General features: G+C 35.3%; 1 protein-coding gene across 4 annotated transcripts in view; it reads left to right on the top strand.

Annotated features, from left to right (window-relative positions):
• CBX1 (chromobox 1) overlaps window positions 1–24,012 on the top strand; it is a 38,181-nt gene extending 14,169 nt beyond the window's left edge. Inside the window, exons 2-6 of one of the 4 annotated variants that reach the window (XM_051994720.1) lie at window positions 9,159–9,237; window positions 19,221–19,397; window positions 19,758–19,935; window positions 20,537–20,631; window positions 22,483–24,012. In XM_051994720.1, coding sequence (XP_051850680.1) covers window positions 19,258–19,397; window positions 19,758–19,935; window positions 20,537–20,631; window positions 22,483–22,627 — 558 coding nt within the window. In that variant the 5' untranslated portion in view covers window positions 9,159–9,237; window positions 19,221–19,257 and the 3' untranslated portion in view covers window positions 22,628–24,012. Of the gene's footprint in view, window positions 1–9,158; window positions 9,238–19,220; window positions 19,398–19,757; window positions 20,321–20,536; window positions 20,632–22,482 lie in introns of those variants that run through there. The other 3 variants (XM_051994721.1, XM_051994719.1, XM_051994722.1) reach the window with 3 other exon arrangements.
• The last annotated feature ends 728 nt before the right edge of the window (window positions 24,013–24,740 follow it).

Genomic DNA, 24,740 nt, shown 5'->3' with positions numbered 1-24,740 from the left:
TCATTCAGTATCAATTCATGTAAGTCTTTCTAGGCATTTCTGAAGTCAGTTTGCTCATCAAAAAACTCTTCTTTATAAAGTTACCAGTGCCAAATTTCTATATCCATTGGCCTTTTCTGAATCCTAATATTTCTTCACAAACTCTTCTCCTTGATCCTTTGTTTTCTAGGTTTTTGGGACACCATTATCAATGCTTTTCCTTCTGCCTGTGAGACTTTCTCAGTCATCCTGGTCATAACTACTAACCATCATTGTCCCTTTTAGTTCAGTGCTGGGCCCTCTTATTTTTTCTCTACAGTATTTCACTTGGTGATCTCATAAGCTCTCTTGGTTTTAATTATCATCTCTGTGCTGATGATTTTCAGACCTACCTCTTCAGTTCTAACTTCTCTGCTGACTTCTAGTTTTGCATCTCCAACTGCCTTTCAGATATAGCAAGTTGTAAACATGTAAACATCTTAAACTTAACAAGTCCAGATCTAAACTTCCCAAATTCTCCCCATCCAAACTCCACTGTTAACCATCAAGTGCATTCTCTCATCCTAGATTTACAACCTAAGTTTCATCCTAGACTCCTCACTATGTCTCATCCCTTTTCTCTGATTTGTTGTTAAGGTCTCTTGATTTCACCTTTGCAACATCTCTTGAATATCTAGTAACACTGGCTCCTTGCTTGTTCCATGAAAAAAGACTCCCATGTTTCAGCTCCCAGCATTTTCTCTGGCTGTCCCCCTTTGTCTGGAATGTTCTCTCTCCTTTCCTTTAAAACCAAACTAAAATCCCCTTCTCACAGGAAGTCTTTCGCAGTCCCTTTACATTGTAATGCCTTCTTTTAATAATTTCCTATTTATCTTATGTAATTTTTGCTCATATGTTTGCTTGTTGCCTCCTCTATTAGATTGTGAACAGTGCCTAACATTGTATGATTTAATTGAAGCATTTATAATATTTTATTTAAAATTTATTAAAATATTTACTGATTGACTGGATTGATAGACTGAGGAAGGGGATTCTTGGTTGTCACCAGAATGGAATGGCAAGAAGATGGTCTGGAATTGGTTTTTTATCTGACCAATTAAGACAGTACTGTTCTAGGGGTGAAGCTCTTCCAGGGAATGCTTCTGATGCTCCTTCTTGTTCTACTAAAAAGGATATTTACAATTTCCTATCTCTTCCCTTTCCATTCCAATGCCAAAACAATTCCAAGTCTTTTTTGAGGCCTGAAGAGAAATGTTTGTGTTCTTACTACTTCTCTTGTGCTTCCCTTTGTTGTTGCCATAGCTTGCTCTCAACTGTCAGTCTACCAGAATAGAAAAAAAACCTCAGAAGACATCTAGTCTAACCCATTTCTGAACAAGAGTATAAGTTGTGCTTGGATAATTTTAAGGATAGAGGGAATTCTTTACCTTACCAAGCAGTCTATTGAATCTTGGGACAACCATAATTGTTAGGAATCTTTCCTTATTTTTCAAGATGGAACTTGGTCTTACCATAGCTCCCAAACATTGTACCTTACTCTGCTTTTTGTGTGAAAGGAGAGACCTAGGCTTTCGTGTGGGCCATACCTAATCACTTGACAATAGACCATGGAGCTCACATGCCCATATGATTTTTTTGGTTAATAGAATTCTGATTATCTTGGAACAAGATTCAGAGATTTGGTCTTCAGTTTCTGCTCCAATAGGTCCTCCACACACTCCTCTGGAGTGCCAGTACTGACATAAATATGTACTATGGACTTTCTTTTGTTGTTGTTGTTAATTAAAACTTTTTATTTACAAAACATATGCATGGGTAATTTTTCAACATTGACTCTTGCAAAGCCTTCTGTTCCAAATTATTCCCTCCACCCCCTCCCCAGATGGCAGATTGTCCAATACATGTTAAATATGTTAAAATATATGTTAAATCTAATATATGTATATATATTTATATAGTTATCTTCATATTAATATAGTTATCTTGCTGCGCAAGAAAAATCAGATTAAGAAGGGAAAAAAAACTAGGAAAGAAAACAAAATGCCAGCAAACAATAACAGAGAGAGTGAGAATGCTATGTTATGTTCCACATTTAGTTCCTATAGTCCTCTCTTTGGGTGTAGATGGCTCTCTTCATCACTGAACAATTAGAACTGGTTTGAATCATCTCATTGTTGGAGAGTCACATCCATCAGAATTGATCATCATATAGTCTTGTAGCTGTATACAGTGACCTCCTGTTCTCCTCATTTCACTTAGCATCAGTTCATGTAAGTCTTTCCAGGCCTCTTTGAAATCATTGTGGACTAATTTTCAAATACACAGCTTTGATCATTCCTGTAGAGAGTCAGAACTCTGGCAAAGTATACTTGAAACAATGTGTTAACTCAGTGGAACTGATGACATGATGGTTCTCTAGTTTACACAAATACTTAGTACTTAGTATGGTGATATAATGGTTCTCGACTTCACACATATTCAGTATGCTGTAACGATATAATTGTACTAAGTTATATAAGGGCTGAGAAGGACTGGAAATGAAACATTCCATTTTTGGTGGCTGTCCAGCCTTCATCACTTCTTCACTAAGACCAAAGACTCAGCTGATCCCGAGGACCTCCATAAAGCTAGTCTGAATATTACAATTCCACTATTCCAAAACTTCAGTGACTTCTCCTTGACTACAGAATTCAAATTCCATCTAGACTTGTTTTTTATTTAATTTTTTTGAACTTTAATACTTGAGGTTCAATCAGCATCACAGAATCTGAGAATTGGAGGGGAGATCTCCAAGTCCATTTAGTTTAATATGGAAAAAATAATCCCCTCTGCAGTATCCCCAACAACTAGACATATATTTTTTTTTAAAGTGTCATCTTTTCGTCACTTTGTCAATTGTGTAAGAACAGCTCTGGACTTTACCAATCAGACATTAATTTGCCTTTCTAAAGGAAGACTATCTGGATCTAAATCTTTATTCTGCTATTTAATTGCAGTACTTTTACATGAAATAATGTTTGTAAAGCACTTAGCACAGTGCCTGGCACATATTATTCCTCCTCTTCTCATTCACTTCTCCTTCTTGATCATTCTTGCTGTTATGTAAGATGAGGATTTCATAAGGATTCCACTTCTAATCCTTTGATCCTTATTATCTCACATTACTTCTTCCCTACCACAACATCCTGAACTTGAACCTCACTCAAACTAGATTACTCAGTTTTTCAGCAGATCCTGTGTTTATATTCCCTTGCTCTTATCCATTCTTTATGCTTGCAGTGCTAGCCATTCCATTCCCAAGATCTTCTTATTTAAAGAGTGAAACCCATTCTTAAAAGGCCAAACTCAGAAGTCATTTCTTCTATGAAACATTATCTGTTCTTCAAGTTGTAGATGATCTTTCTCCTTAGGTCTATTATATGGTCCTAAATTCCTTAAGGGTAGAGATTACTCTTATTCTGATACCTCTTAGCTCAGCATCTAGTTAATTGCCTTGCATAACTTTGAATTGTTGAATTTATGAATGAATCTTATATAGTCTGTAGGTTACAGTTACAGAGATCTGGGCTTGAATTTCTGCCCAAATTCATGGGAGAAAATGTGGTGCATGCAAAGAACTGGATTTGGTGTCAGCTATGTAATCTGGGCAAATAAATTCTCTGAGCTTTAGTTTTCTCATCTCTAAAATGGAGGTATTATTACCTCCCCAGATTTTTGTGGGGTAAGTTTGAGCCAAAGAAACATGGCTATTAAATTCTTCCAGAGAAGAGGGCCATTAAACATTTATTTTGCTTTTTTTTTAGGATCTATAGGAAAAGAAGAGATTTAATTTTCTTCTTTGCATGGAAACAAGGGCAGTAGCCTAACAGGACATGACAGAATTTTGATTAAATCTCTGAGTGGAACAACTTAATCTGTAATACCACAGATCCATTTGATTATTTGCTATAATACCTACAGAACTGCCTAAGGGGGTTTTATACTGATTTTCTTGGATGTGTCAAGTAACTTACAACTTCTTATTGAACTCACTGCTGGCATTTGTTTTTCCACACTAACAAATCACCAGGATCTTGGAGACATAATGAAACAGCTTTATGCAATTCTTCCTTGCCTTTCTGTGGAGACTTGAATTTCTCAGGGAGACCTAGGTGGGACTTTCCTGCACATGAACTGCCACTTACTTCCCAAGATCTTATGGGGCCCTTTGATATCCAAGAGAGATCAATCATCTATCTTCTCTATGAGGCATCATTTCTGAATATATCAAAATATGATACAATGATTGCTGAATTTTAAATCTTTCAAAAAGAGCAAACCTGTAAGATTTTGTGTGTGTGTGTGTGTGTGTGTGTGTGTGTGTGTGTGTGTGTGTGTGTGTGTGTGTGAAAAATTTAGCATGTAATTCCATCTTGTTGGAAGTTTTACCTGTTGTGAAGATTTCAGTAATGGACCTTGGACTTAGCAAAAGACCAGCCTCATTTTGAAACATTCATTATTAGATGCTAAGTAAATCACGCAGAACCAAGAGAATATTGTACACAATAACAACAAGATTGTGTGATGAACAACTGTCTTGGACTTGGCTCTTCTCAACAATGTGGTTAATTCAAAACAATTCCAATAAACTTATGATAGAAAATGCCATACATAAGTAAGAGAGAACTATGGAGACTGAATGTGAATCAAAGCATAGTATTTTCATCTCTTTTGTTTGTTTTTTTCTCTCGTGCTTTTTTCCCTTTTGATCTTACTTTTCTTGCACAACATGACAAATATGGAAATATGTTTAAAAGAATTGCATATACTAAACCAATATTAGATTGTAGGCTGTCTTGGGGAGGGGGAAGGGAAGGGAGGGAAAAATTTTTATAAAAAGTAAATGTTTAAAATTATCTTTGCATGCATTTGAAAAAATAAAATACTATTGAAATTTTTTTTTTAATTATCAGCTTTAGTCACCAAGTGGTTTAATTTTGGGGACCACAGAAACAATTGTGAATCCTTATAGTCTAATTAATATCCACATATTATGATAATAATTTACTGTCTGCCTTGAGAACAATTGTTATTTTTCATTCTTCTAATTTCCCAACAATTTGAAGGATAAGGAAAGATCTAAATAAGGTGCTCTTTTGATAAAATTTACTGTTGAGTTCAAGCTCCTATTATCACTGCACTTTTATTTATTTGTTTTGAAATCGACATTTTCTTGGCAGGTGTTGAGTTCGTTCACTTCCTATGTGTTTTACTTAGAAAATTCTGCCTCATTAGGAGGTTGGTATTGGTGGTAGGTTTTTTTTTTTTCTTTTTTAAATGTTTTTTGTTTTTCAGTGCCTATTTAAGGCCATCACAAATCCTGCTTGAGCTATGAGGATACTTATTTAAGCTCTGATAGTACCTGTATTTTTTCATTAATAGTTCCTTTCATGGAATAGTGATAAAGATTAGTGGGAACCTTTCTCAGGAGATCCTTTAATTTTTCTATTCAGAGATATTTTCCACCTGATTTCCTCTTGAAGAACAGTAACTTTGTGTCGTTGTTGTTGTTGTTTTTTAATAAGCAGATATATATCTCCTAGGTACCTCAAAATGTAATTGGTAAATATTTAGTTTAGAAAAATGGAGTTTTTGATTCGCTTTGGCTACATGGTTGTAAGAATGTGCAGTGCTTGGCACATAATATGAGATAGATCTATAACTAACTGTAAGATGGAGCAACATCTTCCTGTTTTTCCCCCCTATAAAATTACTAGCACCTGAGGATGATATGTTAATTCCTCAATAGTTTATGAATCAACTTGTTTCTATATAAAAAACTAGAATGAATTTACTTCAAAAGGTATAATTACTTCGCTTATATAAACTTCCTTTATCTTCCTTTAGAACTTGGTCCTTTGGTTGTAATACTAGGTTGGGGGAAAGGAGTATCCTTGGTGCCAAGATGAACTTCCAGAAGTGCCAAGGGAAGTAGTAGTAAAACGATCAGCTAAGTGGATTTCTCCATATATCCTATTACAATTGTCTGACTTAGTTCACCAGAGTGGGATTGGTTGGTGGAGAAATGTCAAAAGAAATATTTTCATCTGTAATATATTCTTCTTTTTCCACATTCAAATAGGCATAAACATAGCAACCGTACCTCATTAAGTAATTAGCTTTTGGGGAAGTATTCCTTGAAAGAGCTAATTTTGGGCACTTTTAAGAAAAGTTGATTCAACTTCTGATCTTGATCTTCCTAAGAATATGTTCCTTCTTCCTTAGAATGCTACTTGCTTATAATAATTTTTTGCAACCTGCTTTCTTGACCCCAAATAACTATATATATGAGAGGGGGAAAAATGCCATTTTAGATGCTCTGATAAAGTATCTCAAACCAAATGACCTAAGCTGGTTTGGGAGTCTAAATTTGCTTAATTGTTCTGTGTATATGAACAAATCACTTAACCTCTCTGAGTTACAGTTTTACTTTTTGTAAATGAGAAAGTACATAATATTAACTACCCCATAAGACTGATAAGAGGAAAGTATTTTGCAAACTTCAAGGTGGTATATAAAGGTGAGTAGTTTCTGTGTAGCCAATTATAATCTACTTTGTGCCAGGCATAGTGCTAGACACTGGAGACACAAAGACTAAGAGGCAGAGAGAATCCTTGTCTTCAGAGAGCTAACATTCTACTGGGGGGACAGGTGTGGGATACAACTAGATCACCTATTAATGAATAAAGAGATAGAAAAAATAAACATGGAATGTTTGATAAGGTGGGGGAGAAGTCACAAGAGACTAACCATTAAGAAAACCAGGAAAGGCTTTTGGAGGGAAGGTGGCCCTTGAACTTAACCATAAAGATAACTAGGGAGATGGGGGATCTGAAAAGGAAGGGTATTGCTGACATTTAATTGCAAAAATACCAAGGTTAGAAATGTGCTGAAGCACAGCACCATTCTGGCTGGTACATAGAATGCATAGAGGAAGTAAATATTGAAAAGCTTTAAATGCCTAATAGAAATGTTTGTATTTTATCTTAAGAGAGACCAATAAGAGCCACTAAAGTTTCTTGAACGTGAGAATGATCTGGTCGGATATGCTGTTTAAAAGGAATATCATTGTAGCCATCACGTGGAGAATTCTGAGGACAGATATCTGGGTTTTTTGGAGTCTGGGATTGGATTAACCTTAACCCTGGTCTTTTCAGGACCTCAGGAAGAGATGTTCTTGATTAAGGATTAATTGAGCTATAAGTTATGCTAGAATTATTTGGATCCATCCATAGAGGGATGTGAGTTGGAGACCTTGGGCCCACATTAATTAAGAGAGCTGAGATAGGATAGAGTGTTCCTTTACCAAACTTTTTTCATACTCTTTTAACTTAATACTTACTTAGTTCATATTCTTTCCAAAGTTACCAGAGATCCTTAACCTTTTTGACCTCTCTATAGCCTTTGACATTGCCAGTAATCTTCTTCTCAATCAATATTCGCTCTTAGATTTTTTTTTTCTTGGTTCTTTTTCTGCCTGACTGTTCTTTCTTAATATCCTTTACTGGATCTTCATGCTTGCTGAGCATGGGTGTTCACCAAAGAATCCTTGACATCTCAAATTCAGCATGTTCAAAATTTATTCTCTTTTCCTCCCTTCTTCCCAATTTTTTAAAATTAATTTTTTAAATCAACAAACACTTTTTCTCCTCTCACGCCACCAATTGATAATAAAAGAAAGACCAAAAAAAGGGATTAGTTCAGTTGGCAGCGAGAACAAGTAAGAGAAGCCCATGTTTGAGGTTTTCTTGTTCTCATAGTTGATCTGCTCCCACTTGTAAAAATTATCTTCCATGAGGGTACTATGTTAATGTCGTAGAAAGAGGCCTCCAATTCCTGGAGATAAGCCACCATCTGTACCAACTTTTTCCACAGTAGCACTAGCCTTCAGGAGGGAGAATCAGGTAGTTGGCATTCAGAGTCTTGTTTCTTACTGGGTAAGAGACATAGAGCCTTTTTATTAGGGCAGGCATAGCTTAGATATTTCTGTACTAAGGAGCCATGGGGCCAAAATGGAATGCCCTTTTATCTCCTTCTTAGGGCATCTTTGGCCTTAAATTAGATGATAGGAATGAGTAGTTGTAGGAGAGTTATCACTATTTTTGAATTACTGGTAATCTACCCTCTCTACCTTCCATATCAAATAAAGCAGGTACCTTCTGATTCCCAAAGCTAGGTAGTAGAGGGAGTTCATATCCTTACACTATGTCCTGAAACTATTATTTTTCTATAGGCTCTGTTACTTGATTGTCAGATATTGACTTTTTCAGATTCAAAATGTTGTTCAGCAAGCAATGTCTCTAAAATACACAATGAGAACTCAAAAAGAAACGAGACTAGAACAGATTGTCAGTGGACCCGAGTTATGATTTTCAGAGATGTATTACACTTTCAAATACAGAATTCAACACAACTCAATGGCCCACCCTTAATGAAATGGAGGGACCTATCACTTCCAGTACATTTACAAAGTTGCTGCAAAGACTGCCTTTATATTACTAGGCAGATAAAAATGTTGTATAACATGGCATAATCGTTTTTCATGACTTATGACTGCTCTTGGCTTGTGGTCAAAGCAAATCCTGTAAACACATCCTGGATCCTAACCAACAGTACTTTGATTACTTGGGCAAGCAGAGTCTTGTAATAACAGTTCTCTTCAGCCAAACTTTTTTCAGCCAAAACTTCTCAGCATTTCCTCATGTATTCAATTGTCATTCTGTACAGCTAGTGATAAACTTATATTTATAACTTTTTATCTAAAAACCTATTTGCTAGTAAATGTAACTAATGACAGGCTTTCTTTTATTCTGAAATTATTTTAAATTCTCATAAGAGCCAAAGAAGAGAAAAAAGCAGTATATTTTGTAGGTTTTATAATGTTTATCTGGATAATAATGGGCAAAATGTAAAATACTAAAACTTCAAGAATACAATATCATCACAACATAAAATTTGAATCACCTACTGATTTACCTCTGGCTATATGTGTAAGAAAGAGAATTTGTGACAAGATTAGAAAAAGGAGAGGCATATATTTTTTGCTTCTGCTTGGTTTAAAAAAAAAAAAACTACCACGTTCTATTCAGTCTTGACTCCCAGTTGCCTCTTGTAATTTAAAACCTTCTGATTGGATACAGATGCAGTATCATAGAGCTGGAAGGGGCCTTAGAGATCATCTAGTCCAGTGTTTCCCAACCCAAACTGTACAACGGACAGGTAAAAGATTAAATTCTCTACAGACAGCTTTCTACAGAAACTTCCTAGCTTGGGTGGGGGAGGAATTTTGAGAAGTGAGGTTTGTTGATAATTTTGTGAACTGCTAAGAATATGTTCTAGTCAGCTAGCATTTATTAAGCACCTACTATGTACCAAGCACTGTGCTAACCACTGGGAGCAACAGTTCAGAAATCCTGACCTAGTAGACCCACTTTTACCCTCCTCTTTTTTTTTAAACAACGTAGATGAGGGCCAAAGAGAATTTTGATTTCTCCATGGCTACAGAGTAACACAATTAGAATTAAAATTCAGATTTCCTGATTCCGAGACAGTGTACTTTCTAATATGCTAGGGGTTCACTACTATTAGTTTTACTTACTTTCTAGAATACCAATCTGACATTAAAAGAAATCACCTTGATGGTCTTTCTAGCTATGTTAGTGATGAATTTAGGTAATTTCTCATCAAAACCCCATATGAGATTTAGGGTCCCACATAGCTGCTAGTGGGAAAAAAGCAATAGGGACCAAAGATTGTATATATGATACATCCTTTTGTCCTTAAAGGAAGTCAGCATTTCGTTTCTTTTAATCTTCTTATCTGATTAACAGATTTCTAGCAATCTCAAGTGCCTAGTTCTAACTCTGACACTTGTGTGATTATTTAATGTCTTAGAGAGTTTCAGTTTCTTCCTGTTAAATGGACATGTTTGACTAGATAGGCTCCAAAGTCCCTTGACACTTTTAATCTTGAATTATTTTCAACGCCACTTAGACATAAGTGAGAAGAAGGGGACGATGTTAGTCTTTCCTAATCAACGATTAAAATAGCTTTAAAAGAATCAAATTGATTACTTCTGATGTACTAGAATTGCTTTTTACTATTAACAAGCATTTTATTAGATGTTTACTATGTACCACGCACTAACTACTATGTTAAACATGAGGGAGAAAAAATGAATATAACAGTTTTAACTTTAGCATGCCTTTTAGAAATGGTGAGGAAACACATAGCCTGTAGACATACAAGTACATATATAGTAAGTGTAAATGAAATAGATGAGGTAGTTGTTGGAAGGAGAAGAACTTGAGGAGATCACTAAAGGCTTCAGGCAGAGATGACATTTGAGCTAAACTTTTGTAGGGAAACTAGGGATTTGAAGAGGTAAAAGTCAGAATGAAATAAATGGGTGGAGAGTACACAGTCATAGGAGATAAAATATCACATGTATGGAACAGCAAAAATAGTTTGACTGGAATGTAGAACTCTTTATATCTTCAAAACCTAACAATAAGTTAAAAACCTCATAAATGTATATGTTTGGTGGGTTGGAGACTCACCAAAAAAATCAGAAGGAACTGTACAGATTGATTGTGATTGTCTGTAAAAGATAGGTATTTAACCTAAAAGCTGAGAGAAACCAATCCAAAAGCATGTACTGAAATACTAAGAAGTCAACATATATTGGAGATACAGAGACAAAACTCACTAGTCCTCAAGAGTTTATTCTAATTCTTATATAGAGGGGTACTGGTGAATATAAATAGATTTTTTAAAAAATGAATATGGAGCAGTTAGGAGAAAAGAGGGTCCAGGTACCCAGAGGGTTGGAAATTAGGAAAGATTTCTTGTAGAAGGTTATACTTGAGCTGAATTTTGAAGGAATATCAGGACTTCTATAAGGCTAAAGTAAAGAGTGAAACTATTCCAGCCATGGGGAAGAGGTGAGTTCAAAGGCCCAGAAAGTGGACATAGAATGTCCTGTGTGAGCAACAGAAAGAAGGCCAGTATGGAGAAAAAAGTAATGTGAAACAAGTCTGGAAAGGGGCTAGTTTATGAAGAACTTTAAAAATCACTCCTAAGAATTGATCTTTCTAATTTTCAATCTCTGTCATTGGTTCCTTCCCTACTGTTTTCAAACATGCTCATATCTGCTATCCTTAAATTTTCCCTAGTACCTTATCTTTCCCTTGAGAATCTGGTCCTATCATTTTTCAGCCATATTCCTGGAAAAAGCTGTCTTTACTCCTTGCCTCCACTTCCTCTCATTTTTGCTTCTGACTTTATTGCTTAACTGAAATAGCTTTTTCTGGTAGTTTAAGATTTCTTTAATTGTCCATTCTAATAGCCTTTTCTCTGTGCTTAGCCTTCTTGACTTTAGTGCTTAATTTGCCAATGTTAACCACCTTTTCTTGGATACTTTATTCTCTCTAGGTTTTCCTTATTTTGTTACCTAACTATTCCTTAGTCTATTTTGTCCCCTTTTCTTCTCTCTTCATATGTACTTTTTTTTTTTTTTTTCGGAGGCAATTGGAGTTAAATGACTTGCCCAGGGTCACACAGCCAGGAAGTGTTAAGTGTCTGAGACTGATTTGAACTCAGGTTCTCCTGACTTCAGGGCTGTTGCTCTATCCACTGCACAACCTAGCTGCCCCTTCATATACTTTTGATAATCCTGTTTGATATCCATGAGTTGATGTACAGATGACTCATAGAGCTCAATAACTAACTATACTTTCTCCTTTGAAGTTTAGTCATTCACCTGTTGCTCATTGTACATTTCAGGCTAGGTTTCCAGGAACATCTATTTTTGTTTGGTAGTCCCAAAGCCCACCTCTTTTCTAAATATCTCTATTTCTATCATGGGGATTCTTCCAGGTTATAAACTTGACAATTCCTTGTGTTCTCGCCCCTGTGCCAATAGAAATCTCATATCTTTTGTTGTTGTTGTTTTAGCAAGGCTAATAATTACCAATAAAATGGATCCAAGACGTAGAATACTTACAGTCAATAAAGAGGAACAATTCAAATAACATTGAGTAATAGGTGTTCCTTACTTCCAATGGATTGACTAATGATTGATATAATTCTTGTGCAGAGAAAAAAGAAGGTAAACAGAAGTTGAGGTTGGAATATTTGAAGACAGGGATTTGAGATTTGTACCCACATTTCTTGGAGAATTCTTGGATCTCTTATCCATGGCTCACTTATCCATGACCTAAGTTAAAATAATTAGAATCACATGTATTTATGATTAGTATCCTGAACCAACATAAGAGATATTGCTAATAGAGTCAATACATCAGTTAATACAGAGTAATTATAGAACAGTATAATATCAATTTTCCTCTTTTGAGGTTTTCCCAAACCCAACGTAATATAGTAATAAAAAAGAAGCAGAAAAGCTGGATTAAAGTACAAAAGGGAGTTTTCATTAAAACAATCTGAATCAATGGATTCATTCATCCTCCTTAGTAGCCATCTTACTCATTTAAGGATCAGTAGGTACCAAATTGGTCAAAAACTTTTCCCAATGTCTTAAAATCAGAAACAAGTGTGCTGGGGCCATGGATATCACAAATCATCAATATAGAATAGTAAGAATTCATTTGATTATGATCGTCAACTCAGCAAACAATAAACATCATGAAACAAAAAAGGCTGAAGTAATACAATAAGATTTTCAATGCACAACCAGTGTCCATTCAATCAGCTTGTTTATCTTAGTCCCAGATATACCGGGTTTCAGTATTCACTTTGGAGGAGTCTACAGAGACTGCTTCTCATATAACTCAACTATCTTAAGACATCTGGAATAGTTTTCACTCTTAGGGCATCTCTGAAGGGAAGACCTAGCAGATTCTCAGATTCACTTGTCAGGGTTCCTAGGTAATTCTACTAAAATCTTACAGTTATAAAACTCAATACAATTTAACTTTCATTTAATCAAGTTTATTTGATCACTTTACTGTTTGTATTTTAACCTAATCCATGTATCTGATATAGACAAGTTTTTTGTTTTTATTTTTTGCTGAGGCAAAGCTGTGCCCAGGGTCACAGCTAGGAGGTGTTGAGTATCTGAGGTCAAATTGGAACTCAGGTCATCCGGTCATCCTGACTTCAGGGCTGCTATTCTATCCACTGTGCCATCTAGCTGCCCCCTAATATGGACAATTTTGAAAATAACTTTATATTTTTCTAATTCTTTCTCAAATTCTTTCTCATTCTCAGTTTTCTGTAGGAGAATGTTATCACAGATCACCCACTCTAAAGAATGAGATACTTCAAATTTTTATTTTGAACGCATTATAAGACTATAAATAAAACCAATAAATGACTTCTTAATTATGTCCCATTCAAAACCAGCTATTTTTTAAATCTTTTGATATGTTTTTATGACTGTATGACAAAATTGCAAGCAATGAATCAAAACAAATTCAGGCCCTGATTATAGAAATTTGCTATGAGAGAAAAGAAGAGACTTGGTAATAACAGTCTCCTCAAGGGTGTAAGTCATAATGGGGAAATTCCCTTAGCTCTGTTTTGATTTCAGGCATGAATCATATGTCAGAATTCCACAGTATGCACAGGGTATTATAGCCAGACTCAATTAACTGGATGGGGAAATTTCCTGTTCAGAAAGTAAATAGCACTATGGGAAATTGAGTCCAAAAGGTCCTACCTTTGCCTATGCAAGATTGTCCCCCTTAACTGTCCCAGCCATAGACATTAACAGTTCTCAGACTGCTTTCTTTGGACTTCACTGGCATTCTCTTGAGTAGTGGTGAGAGGTGGCTTCTTGACAATCTAGACAATCATACCTGAAATCAAAATCTAGAAAAATATCTATTTAACAAATTTCCAGAAGATTTTACTTCAAATGATAAAATTTTACTAATTGCAGTTTTAGGCCTAGTTGTTGTTATTTTTGATGTTCCTATATATGGTCAACAATGAGCACAAATAAGGACATTTTCATTTATTCTGGTTTCACACATAGATAGTGAATACTAGTTTACACATTCAGTGAATAGTTGTTTCAAACCCTCCCCCCCCAAAAAAAAAAATTCTGCTTTTAGTAAGCCTTCAAATCTGTATTGCTCATTCCCCTCTCAGATGAAATTAACATTTTTTAATTTAATTTGCATAAGTAACAACCAGATAAGTTTTGCATGCAGACTTGTAAATCTCCTTATTTTGGAGAGGTTCTAGTTTCTCAAACTCTAGAATGTTACAACATGCTTTCAAAATCTCATAATCTTACTCAAGTAGAAAACCCTAAGGAATCCCACAGCTTAAAGAGAACTTTACTACTTCTAACAGTAAGTTGTTATTGTTATCCATTTTAGCACAAAGCATACACCTTTAAGTATTTAACAAGTTTCAAACATAGTTATCACATTTTTTTTTGAACAGTTAAAATTTGCAATCTAACAACATTCATATTAAAAAGAATAATTGTTAGTTTAAGGAAGAAGTTGCTTTTCTAAAAACATTTTCAAATAGATACAATTCTAATTGCCTGTTATAGTTCAAAGTACTATTTAAATAGGATTAAACAATATCTGCAATTTTACAAAAATAGTCATATTAAAAACCTGTTTATAGAAGGAACTGTAATGAATAAAAAAGGGAAGGAAAAAATGCAATTCTCTTTTAAACCAGCAATGCCTGTTATAGTTCAAAGTACTATTTAAGTAGGATTAAACAATATCTGCAATTTTACAAAAATAGTCATATTAAACCTGTTTATAGAAGAAACTGTAATGAATAAAAAAGGGAAGGAAAAAATGCAATTCTCTTTTAAACCAGCAATGGCTTAGCAGATTTAAACATGAAACAAAACTTAACTAGTCTTGTGACATTAATTTAGTTAAATTCATTTTCAAATTATTCTATATGGAAAAATATTAATTTTGACAATTTATAATGATAGCATAAAGACCATATTTTCTAAAGTCAGTAATGTTAAACTGAGATATATACTGTAAGCAAAATCAGTTTAATAGTGACACATCTAACTTATTAACAAAGCAGGTCACATTGACCACTTCAGTAAGATCAGTGACTTCAATAAGAAGGGCTCTCTTTATTAATATATAAGAAAGAATGTCTGGTAGTCATAGAATATTATAATTCACTATATACTAAGAAAAATAAGCAACATTCAGGTGAGGTTACACATTCCACTTATCTCTTGTAAACTCTGCTAGGGGATCAAAACTACCATAGTAAATGCCCCCTTGGAGGAAAGAGAAAATTCTCCCCCCAAATTTTGCAAGACCAAAGGATATCTTTTGGGGAATGGCACCAGGTTAATTTGTTGGTGCTTAAAAGACAAAAAGCGGACATCTGAGCAGCTAAATAAGTGAAATAACATAAGTGAAATAAAGTAAGTGATATAACATTTTTTCCTTTAATTATGCCTTTACACTAAGTGAAGGAAGTGTTCAACTCGATGATATAATAAGTGGCTTTAGATTGAAACTAATTCAATTATAAAGTAATTATAAATAAATATTTTATTGGATATTTACAATATTAAATTTATTTAGTATATTAAACATTATTTATAATAATTATAAAACTCAGTAAAGCATAAAAATCATTTACATTGTAAAATCAGTACAATAGAAATTAGAGGTAATACAAATTTTGATGTTTTAAAGACCAATTATAGAGTGCTTACATATAAAGCCTTTAGATAGTGCTCACCACATGCCAGGAGCTATACTGTGATTCTCCCAACAACCTGGAAGGTAGATGGTATTTTTTATTATCCCTTTTACATATTAAAAGAACTTACAGTAAAGTAACTCTCCAGTGATAAGGCAACTAATAAATTTCTGAGGCTGGATTTGACTTAGATTTATGCACTTTTTAGTATTTAACTGCCTTAAATAATTTTTTTGTCATAATTTGAGGGACAAAGATTAAAGTTTCCAAGCATATCAATTTATTAGCTTAGCAATTGACAGTAAGCTATTGTCAAGACCTCTCAGTTGATACAGCTACACCATTTGGCAGTTTACACGGTATTATTACAATCATTAAAGAGGAACAAATCACATGACATAATCTTCAGGAAGTAGGTATTCCTTTATTCTGATTGATTGGCTAGTGATTGATAAGTTGAGGTTGAAACATTTGGGGATAGGAGATTTGAATTTTGTACCCGTGTTTCTTGGAACATTCTGTGGTTAGCATGTTTTCAGAATCATGAACAAAGCTTTTACAAAATTACATCTCACAAAATAGGGAACATCGACAAGAATCTAGTGATCAATTTTATAACTGAATTTGGCTTTCATACTTCACATATCCAATCAATTGTCAAGTCTTGTCATTTTTATCTCCATAACATCTATCCTATCTTTCTCTACTTACAACACAGTTCCCACCTTATTAAAAGTCCTTACTACCTCTAACCTAAATTATTCAGTGGTCTCTTAATTAGTTTCTATGCTTTTTCCTTCAAAATGCAGCTCAAGCACTCCCTTTTGCATACAGCATTTTTTCATTTTCCCTAAATTCTTACTGATTGGTTGGTTTTTATTCTATCCAGTAGGCAAAAGGAAATCAAAGAATTTATTAAAAATTTGGAGTGGTGACATGTCAGATTTGTTCTTTAGGAAATTCACTTTGGTGCCTGTGTGAAGGATGATTTGGAGTGGGGAGAGACTTGTGTTAGGGAGTTGAGTTAGAAGGGTATTATAATAGTCCATAGGAGGTGATGAGCCCCTGAACAAGGATAGAGGCTATGTAGGAGGAGAGAAATAGATGGATGTTGTAAAAGATAATAAATGATAAGATTTACAACTGACTGAAGGGAGAGAAGAGAGTCAAGAATAATACCTGGGTTGAGAACTTGAATGGCCAGAAGAATAGTGGTACCTTTGCCAATAACAGGGAAGATTGGGAGTTATCTGGGGAACAGATAACAAATTCTGTTTTGGACATGGTACATTTGAGATGCTTCCTGAGTATTCGGTACAAAATATACACTGAGTGGCTGATGGTCCAGAACAAGATTTGAACCGGATAGGAAGATCTAGGAGTTATCTGCATAAAGGGGGTATTATTAAGCTCAAAGGACCCAGTGAAGTCAGTGAGTGAGAGGAGGGTGTAAGAAAAAAGGGCCCAGGGTAGTGTACCTCCTCTGTTAATAGGCATGGAATGGATGCAGCAAAGGAGGCTGAGAAGAAACAGAGAATCAGGAGAGCAATGTCAGGAAATCCGGAAAGAGGTCAGTAGTATTAAATGCTGTTAAATTACTGTGCAAGAAAAATAAGATTTGAGAAAAAGCCATTAGATTTGACAAGAGATCATTGGTAATTTTGAAGAAAGTCATTTTAGTTAAGTGACGAGGTCATAAGTCCAATTTTCAAGAGCTGAAAAGGGAAAGGCATCAGAGAGGGCCATGGATAGAAGAGAGCAGCAGAAATTAGAAGAGATGGGAACTCTGAAGTAAATGCTTGCCAAAAATAGCTATACAACTAATGGGATGGGGCAGAAACATTTTATGAAAGTATCAATAAGCTAAGTCCTACTTTGGTCATTCCAAACGACCTTGATGTATTCAGAGGAGATACCATGCTGAAGGTACAACCAATTCAGCAGTTTTGAAGATTTAGCATTTTGTTATATAGAATTAAGAAAAACTAAACCATAATTGAACTCTATGGTGTTTATTTTGTTTATTGAGCACTTACTGCATAGTAAATTATAACTCATGCTTATAATCTCCTGCGTCCCTGGTGCACAATCTTTAAAATAATCTATACTCAATTTAAGATGCAATGAATTTTAAACATATCCATTGGATTTAGAGCAAGACTTTTGTGGATCATATCTAATTTCAATCTCCTAATTTTTTTGAATTAAGAAAATTAATATTCTAGAAGGATTCAGTGGATTCTTTCAGAAGCAGGATTTGGTATCCAATTTTTCTTGGGTCCCAAGTCCCATGCTGTTTTTCACCATATCTGTAACTTTTTTTTAAAGAACTTATTAAAACCTAAGTATGTTATCTCCATTACGTCAAAAGTTAGACTTAACATTCTAATTATGTAGACAACCTAATTTATTTAAAAAAAAAAAAGTTGTTCCATAATGGTAAATAAGAAAGGCATTTCTATTAGATTTTCAGAAATCAGTTCTTTTAATACTATAGGCAGTTTATAATTTCAGTTGCTTCTAATCCTTGTGTCAGTATGTAGGTTTTTGGTACTTATATTTAGGATAAGATAGTCACACTGGTGATAAGCAAAACCTAGGTTGTCTGACACTAAATTCAGCATTCTTTTTGTACCTCCTTGCCTTCAAATTATTTTGCTTCTCAGTTTTAAGCCTGAGATGGTGTTTTGACAGTCCAATACAGAAAATTTGTCCTTTTCCTTATAGGCACAGGAGCACCATCTAGTGGCAAGCAGAATAAATCAATGAATACTAACCTGCCTTTCATTACTACAATATACCTCAAATATTTATTTAACTATGGCACACAGATAATTCTATTGGGGTGGATTGTATGGAGAGGACAGGATTTTAAAAATATTCTAAAGGAAACAAAGGAGCAGTTTAATAATCTTTTTTATATGCATGATCTTCCGAAAGTACACGAAATTATAGGATTTTTATTAATTCAAGAGATGGTTTAAATTGAAAGCTTAAAGTATAGTGTGGTTAGAGGGAGGAAAGATTTTTTTTGTCTGACATGTTTCTAAGAAGTCTGAAGGGATGGGGGGGATGATATATTTTTAATATGGTATTTAAAGAGAGTCATGTTTTTGTTTTTTTGTTTTTTTTTTTCCCCTAAAAGTTGAATTCATTTTGCTTTTAAGGCCTTAGGGCACGGTATCTAAATCACTCCAATTTACCAAGAAAATATCCAGTGGTGTCAAACACAACAGAAAAATAACTGAATTTAGTTATACATTTTGCAGTCTTAAGTTTGAATTCAAGACTTCTATAGAATTGCTGAGATTCATTAGGTCTTTGATAGAATAACTTTTCTAATTTTGCACATGTCCTTCTGCAGTATGGGGAAGAGGGAGAAGTATAGGGAGGACTGCACATAGTTAATAGCAAAAAATGAAAACAGAGTACTACTGGCTCTGGTTTTCCCATTCGGGAAATCATTCTGAAGATCCCCTTCTCTGATCCTGATAGCTTTCCCCCCCCTTCCTTTCTTATTTTTTCAGCAGCGTCAGCCTTTATACCAGAAAGCTGGCGGGTACAATGGGAAAAAAGCAAAACAAGAAGAAAGTGGAAGAAGTACTAGAAGAAGAAGAAGAAGAATATGTGGTGGAAAAAGTCCTTGACCGGCGAGTGGTGAAAGGCAAAGTGGAGTATCTGCTGAAGTGGAAAGGCTTCTCCGAGTAAGCTGTCGATTGAATACTTACTATGTTCAGGGCATTGTGCTCGATGCTGTTGGGATAAAATGAGTTCGTCTTGCCTTCAAGGAACTTATGATCTATTAGAGATAAGAGGTATCTAAATAACTATAATGGTAGAATGTTGTCTTCTGGGGAACAGTTTATGGGTAGAAAATATTTCCACATAACTCCAAATCGGAAGCAAAATTGTTTATGAGAGATCAGCTTTCTTCTTGGTCCAGTTTGTTGTGGGGATAAGGTACTGGCCAGTTGATGATTCAACAGTTAACCTGACAGCAACCCTGTTAGTTCAATTACAGTAAGTTTGGCTGGAAAAATTGACTTTTGGTGCTCTGATTTCAGTGAGGACAACACATGGGAACCAGAGGAGAACCTGGATTGCCCTGACCTCATTGCTGAGTTTTTACAATCACAGAAAACAGCCCATGAGACGGACAAAACAGAGGGAGGCAAACGCAAAGCTGATTCAGATAATGAAGATAGGGGGGAAGAAAGTAAGCCAAAAAAGAAGAAAGAGGAGGTAAGACTGGAAAAAGGAATTTTTAGCCCAGATTCACACTTCTTTCAGTACAACATAAAAATAATTGAGACTGGGACTTCGAAGTTCACTTCTTATCTCAGTAAGCTCTTACATAGCAAACAAAAGTTGAGTGTTATGACTTATAAACTAGCTAAGCTAATGTTTAGAGAACTACTTTGAGATCCTTTGCTGAGAAAACCATATTTCTACTCAACCATTATGTGAGAAAGAAAGAAGCAAGGTTCGACTATTATTACCTTGATGGTGCAATCTCTTAATTGGTTTATATCCCAGAGGGCAGAAATTCCCAATGTTTTCAGTTATAAGCCATTTTTAAAAGGTTCAGATTTTTTTCCTGTTCAAATACTCCAAAGCAGTTATTCTCAAGGATAAAAAGAGGAAGATATTTCCTTATAAAGTAAAAAATCATAGATTTTATACTATGCACAAATTGGTAAGAAATTCACTTTTTTTTCTGTAGAAAAATGGCCACTTTTAGAATTGGTAAGGCATGAGTGATTTAAAACATAGCAGAATTTAGAACCAAAGCAGACTTCTGAACACAAAGTTCACATATTTTTCTGTACTTATGATCTTTCAGTCAGAAAAGCCCCGAGGCTTTGCCCGAGGTTTGGAACCTGAAAGGATTATTGGTGCTACAGATTCCAGTGGGGAATTGATGTTCCTGATGAAATGGTGAGTCTGTCATTGTCCCTGGATGGAGTTGTGGAGGGTGGGAAAGTGATGGCTGTTCTGCCCATCTGCCAGAGAAAAAAAGCTGGACCTCCCAGAGAGCTTTCATCTCCCAGGAGGAGAAAGACAATCTGAGTGAAAATAATATGGGAAAGAATTTCACTCCACTGCTATAAAAATTCAGGAAAAGATTTGAAATATGACTGGACATTTTTCTACTATTTCCAAATAGAAATTGAATTGACCCCAGGGAGAGCTTTCTGTTAGCTAATTCTTCAGTATTTGTATGGAACCTATGTGATTTTCTTTACTGAAATAGTCCCAAACCCTTCCAGTTGATACAAAAGGAAATCCCGCAATTCCTTTTAATTTTCCACAAAGCATCTAAAATAAAGCAAAAGTTATTTTAATACTTAGATTGCTCAGAATTCTTGACAATTGCACTCTTTCAATTTAAAATATTCCTATTTAAAAATCTCTTAAAGAATTTCTCATTTAAAAAAATGAAGCTGATCTTTTGTATTTTTAAAAATGAGTAGCTAGAGTAGGTGGTTTGCAGTCAGTCCAGTCCTTTAGAATTAGAACAGCTTCAAAAGCCCATCCTCTGAGACTTTATCATCATTAAACTAATAACTTCCTAAGATTTCTACTGATTCCTTTACTTTAGAACTGTGGTTTTTCTATATCAATTTTACTTGCTGTCTTGGGAAGGGAGGGAGGAAGAAAAATTTCTAAGTCAAATCTTACAAAAGTGAATGTTGAAAACTGTCTTTTCATTAATTAGGAAATAATACAATACTATTAAGTGCAAAAAAATAAAAACAAACTATGGGTCTCCTACTTTCCTTCAATGATAGAAGCCTTTAGTTTAAATCATACTTTGGCAGAACCATGGTAGTAAAATCTTCTAAAATTATTTTTAACACCTAAACAATATATGGATAATTTAAAAAAAAAAAAAAAAAAGCTTCCAATGTTTCAGTGTTTCTTTCAGCATAGTTTGAGAAACATTTTTTTTAACATCTCAGTTAGCTTGAGAATGGCATTTGAAGTCTGTCACAGCTGATATTCCCTTTTCCTATGTGGGATTACCAGATTGGTGGACTTTTAGCAAAATTCTTAAATTCACACTATCCCCAAAGCTCAGTTGTCTTAGTCTCTGACAGCATATAGTAAGATCTGAATTAAACTATGATCTGTGGAGCCTGTGTTGTTGGGATGGACAGTTAATATTCTCCCTGCTTCTATCATGAGACATTACTAATGCCCTAAAGATATAATTTCTCATAATTGTATCCCAAAAGACCTTAGAAATTATGTATGGACATGTTTCTGTCAATTAGGAATGTTATTGTCAAGGATAAACTATCAAAAAGAAAATTCAGATTCATGATGAAAGTTAGGAAAAGTAAAATGTCGCATTAATTCTGGTTTAAAAAAAAAAAGGCACGAGACTTCATCTTTACTTGGAATCAAGTTGGTCCTGGGATTTCAGCTTTTATCAATAGTAATCTGACCCCCTAGATCAGAGCTCTAAATTCTTGGAGGAATCTAATATAACTGTGGTTCTTGTTCTTGTGGTAAACTTGTTACAGAAAACGAGCCACTCTCATACCATTTGTAGGATGGGGAATGGGGAGAGCCAGCTTCTTGATCAGTTCTTGGCAAAAACATAGGGGTGGGGCAGTAGAAGTGATCAGCTAGATAAAAACCATCTCATTCTGTAACGTTACCTGACCATAAGTCATCAGCAAACTCTGCTTGGACCATGCTGTTCATCCTGTGGAAATAAATTTTATATTCACTGCTTCCCAGTCCAACTTGGTCTTGATAGGCTTTGCTTTATTTCTACAGGAAAAATTCTGATGAAGCTGACCTAGTCCCTGCCAAGGAAGCCAACATCAAGTGCCCCCAAGTGGTCATCTCCTTCTATGAGGAGAGGCTGACGTGGCATTCTTACCCTTCAGAGGATGATGACAAGAAAGATGACAAAAATTAATTCCATCATGTGCCAGCCTCTGTGTCCCTCAGACTGTGGATTTGAAGTGGGAAGGGTAGAAAGCGTTCTGCTTGTCTTGACACCATAGAAGGGGCTTGAGAAGATGTCCTTTGAAGAGCCAGTATGATTCCTGGCCTTACAGCAGCATCCCAAGGGCTTTCGGCACTTCTGTGCTGTATACTTTGCAGACTTGTCCCAGTGGAGGGAAAAAATGTTTGGGGCAGCCCATTCTTCACTTTGCTGAGAGGAGAAGCAAAGGCCCTTCCATGAAGAACAGACCTTGTGGAGCAAGTGTGGGGTCGAACAAAGAGATAAGATACTGCAGCTCTTCAAAGAGCATCTCCACAACCCACAGCCGCCTTCCCAATAGTGTTAACTCTGCATTTTTACCACGTAGCATGTGTGTAGTTTTTGGCTATTACTGGTGTATCATTTGGAGGGGGTGGGGGAAGGGATAAAGGGATTGAGTAGGGTCATTTTTTTGTTAAAATGGGGGAGGGGGGCAGGGGGAAGTGAACTGACAATAATCCAGTTCCATGTCCAGAAACTTAACTTTTTTAAATGGTCATTGGCAACATAAATGAGGACTGTGAGAGACTGTACAAAGCTGTGAATGTCTAAAACCTATAAGCCAAGGTATGCTCTGCCTGAAATTAGTGCTATCTCCCAAAAACTACTCCAAACTGATTTGGAGATGGAATTCTAGACATTAGAGGCTGGGATCGTGAGGGGAACTTGAAGGGAGAGAAGAGAAGCACAGATAGGCCAGTCTGTTGTTAAAGGTGCTAATTCTTGAAATTGAACTGAAAATCCTACAACCTCCCATCTCCTCCAACTGAGTTGTTTTAAATCTCAGCTTGCCTATCCAGCCAATGATATGTGGGGGTAGAGGATGACAGGGCCCATAGTCTTAGGGGTAGATAACTCTTGGAGCCTCTGTTTTTTTTTTTTGTTTTTTTTTTTAATTTGGAACTCCAAAACCATTTGTGGTGGTGTTCTAACACTGACAGCACAAGTTTAATCAGATCAACACAAGGGTTGAATGATTTAGAAAGCCTCAGGAAAAGAATGAACTTTTACCCTGGGCATTGGTTCTTTTTTTAAAAAAAAAAAAAACAAAAACATGGTTAAAATGGAATTTTAAAAATCCTGGGAATTACCCAGTCCCTGAAATAATTCTTGTCTTGAATCATGAGACCCACCATTTCTTCATGTCACCTAGGGTGGGCTATAACTAGAATGTCATTGTAAAAAGAAAAAGTCTTTTTTTTTAAAGCATGTTTTTAAGTTTCTGTGAAAATTTTGATTAAGATGTAAACTTGTTGGATTTGAACTTCATACCAAGCTCTGTCAGTTTTTGTCTTAATAAAAATTTAGATTTATAATCCCTGGTTTTCTGTCTTGACTCTAAACCTCCTGTTGCCAAGAACTTTGGTCTGGGAACTTTCAACTTGTTGGTAGCCTGATAACAAAGGATCTAGGACTGGTCCACCTGACAGCTTGATGAGCCCTGGAGGATTTGGGGTGAGTTGGATAACAGATATTCCTAAACCAGCTACTTCAGTTCTGTTTCTGGGACTAGAAGTACTTTTTAAATCTAGATAGATATTTTTAGTACCAGCACAGTTCATTTAGGCCTTGCTAACTATCAAGAAGTTTCAAATATAGCTTAGGAAACCTTTCAGGATGTTTTTAGGTGTACTAGGGATCTTAAAATGTTGAAATCCTAAAGATCCATCAGTACTTTCCCTGCATCTGAGCGCTACTGAAAATGCCAAGAATTTAATAGCCACTAGTTTGTCTGTCTTGATTCTGACAATCCTTGACAGACCTCAATTCATTTTCACAAATATTATATCCTGAGTTATTAATTCACAAATCTTAAAACTGTTGAGACTTGGCCCCATTTTTAATGTCTTTCACTTTAGTTTATCATCATTGGGAAGATGAATTGTAAAATTCCATTGAAATCAATCAGCATTCTTGCCTGTAAGTAATTGAGGCAGTATTAATTTACAGGACTATTTTAAAGGAAATCTATTATTTGGAGGCCTTTATTCTAAAAGTTTGGAATAGCATATGACTAGAATTGTTCACACCTAAAGTATTCAGA

Source organism: Antechinus flavipes, chromosome 4 (assembly GCF_016432865.1).
Source record: "Antechinus flavipes isolate AdamAnt ecotype Samford, QLD, Australia chromosome 4, AdamAnt_v2, whole genome shotgun sequence".
NCBI classification, from domain to species: domain Eukaryota; kingdom Metazoa; phylum Chordata; class Mammalia; order Dasyuromorphia; family Dasyuridae; genus Antechinus; species Antechinus flavipes.
The sequence above is the reverse complement of the archived record's forward strand: the minus strand, read 5'-3'. Positions and strand labels throughout refer to the sequence as shown.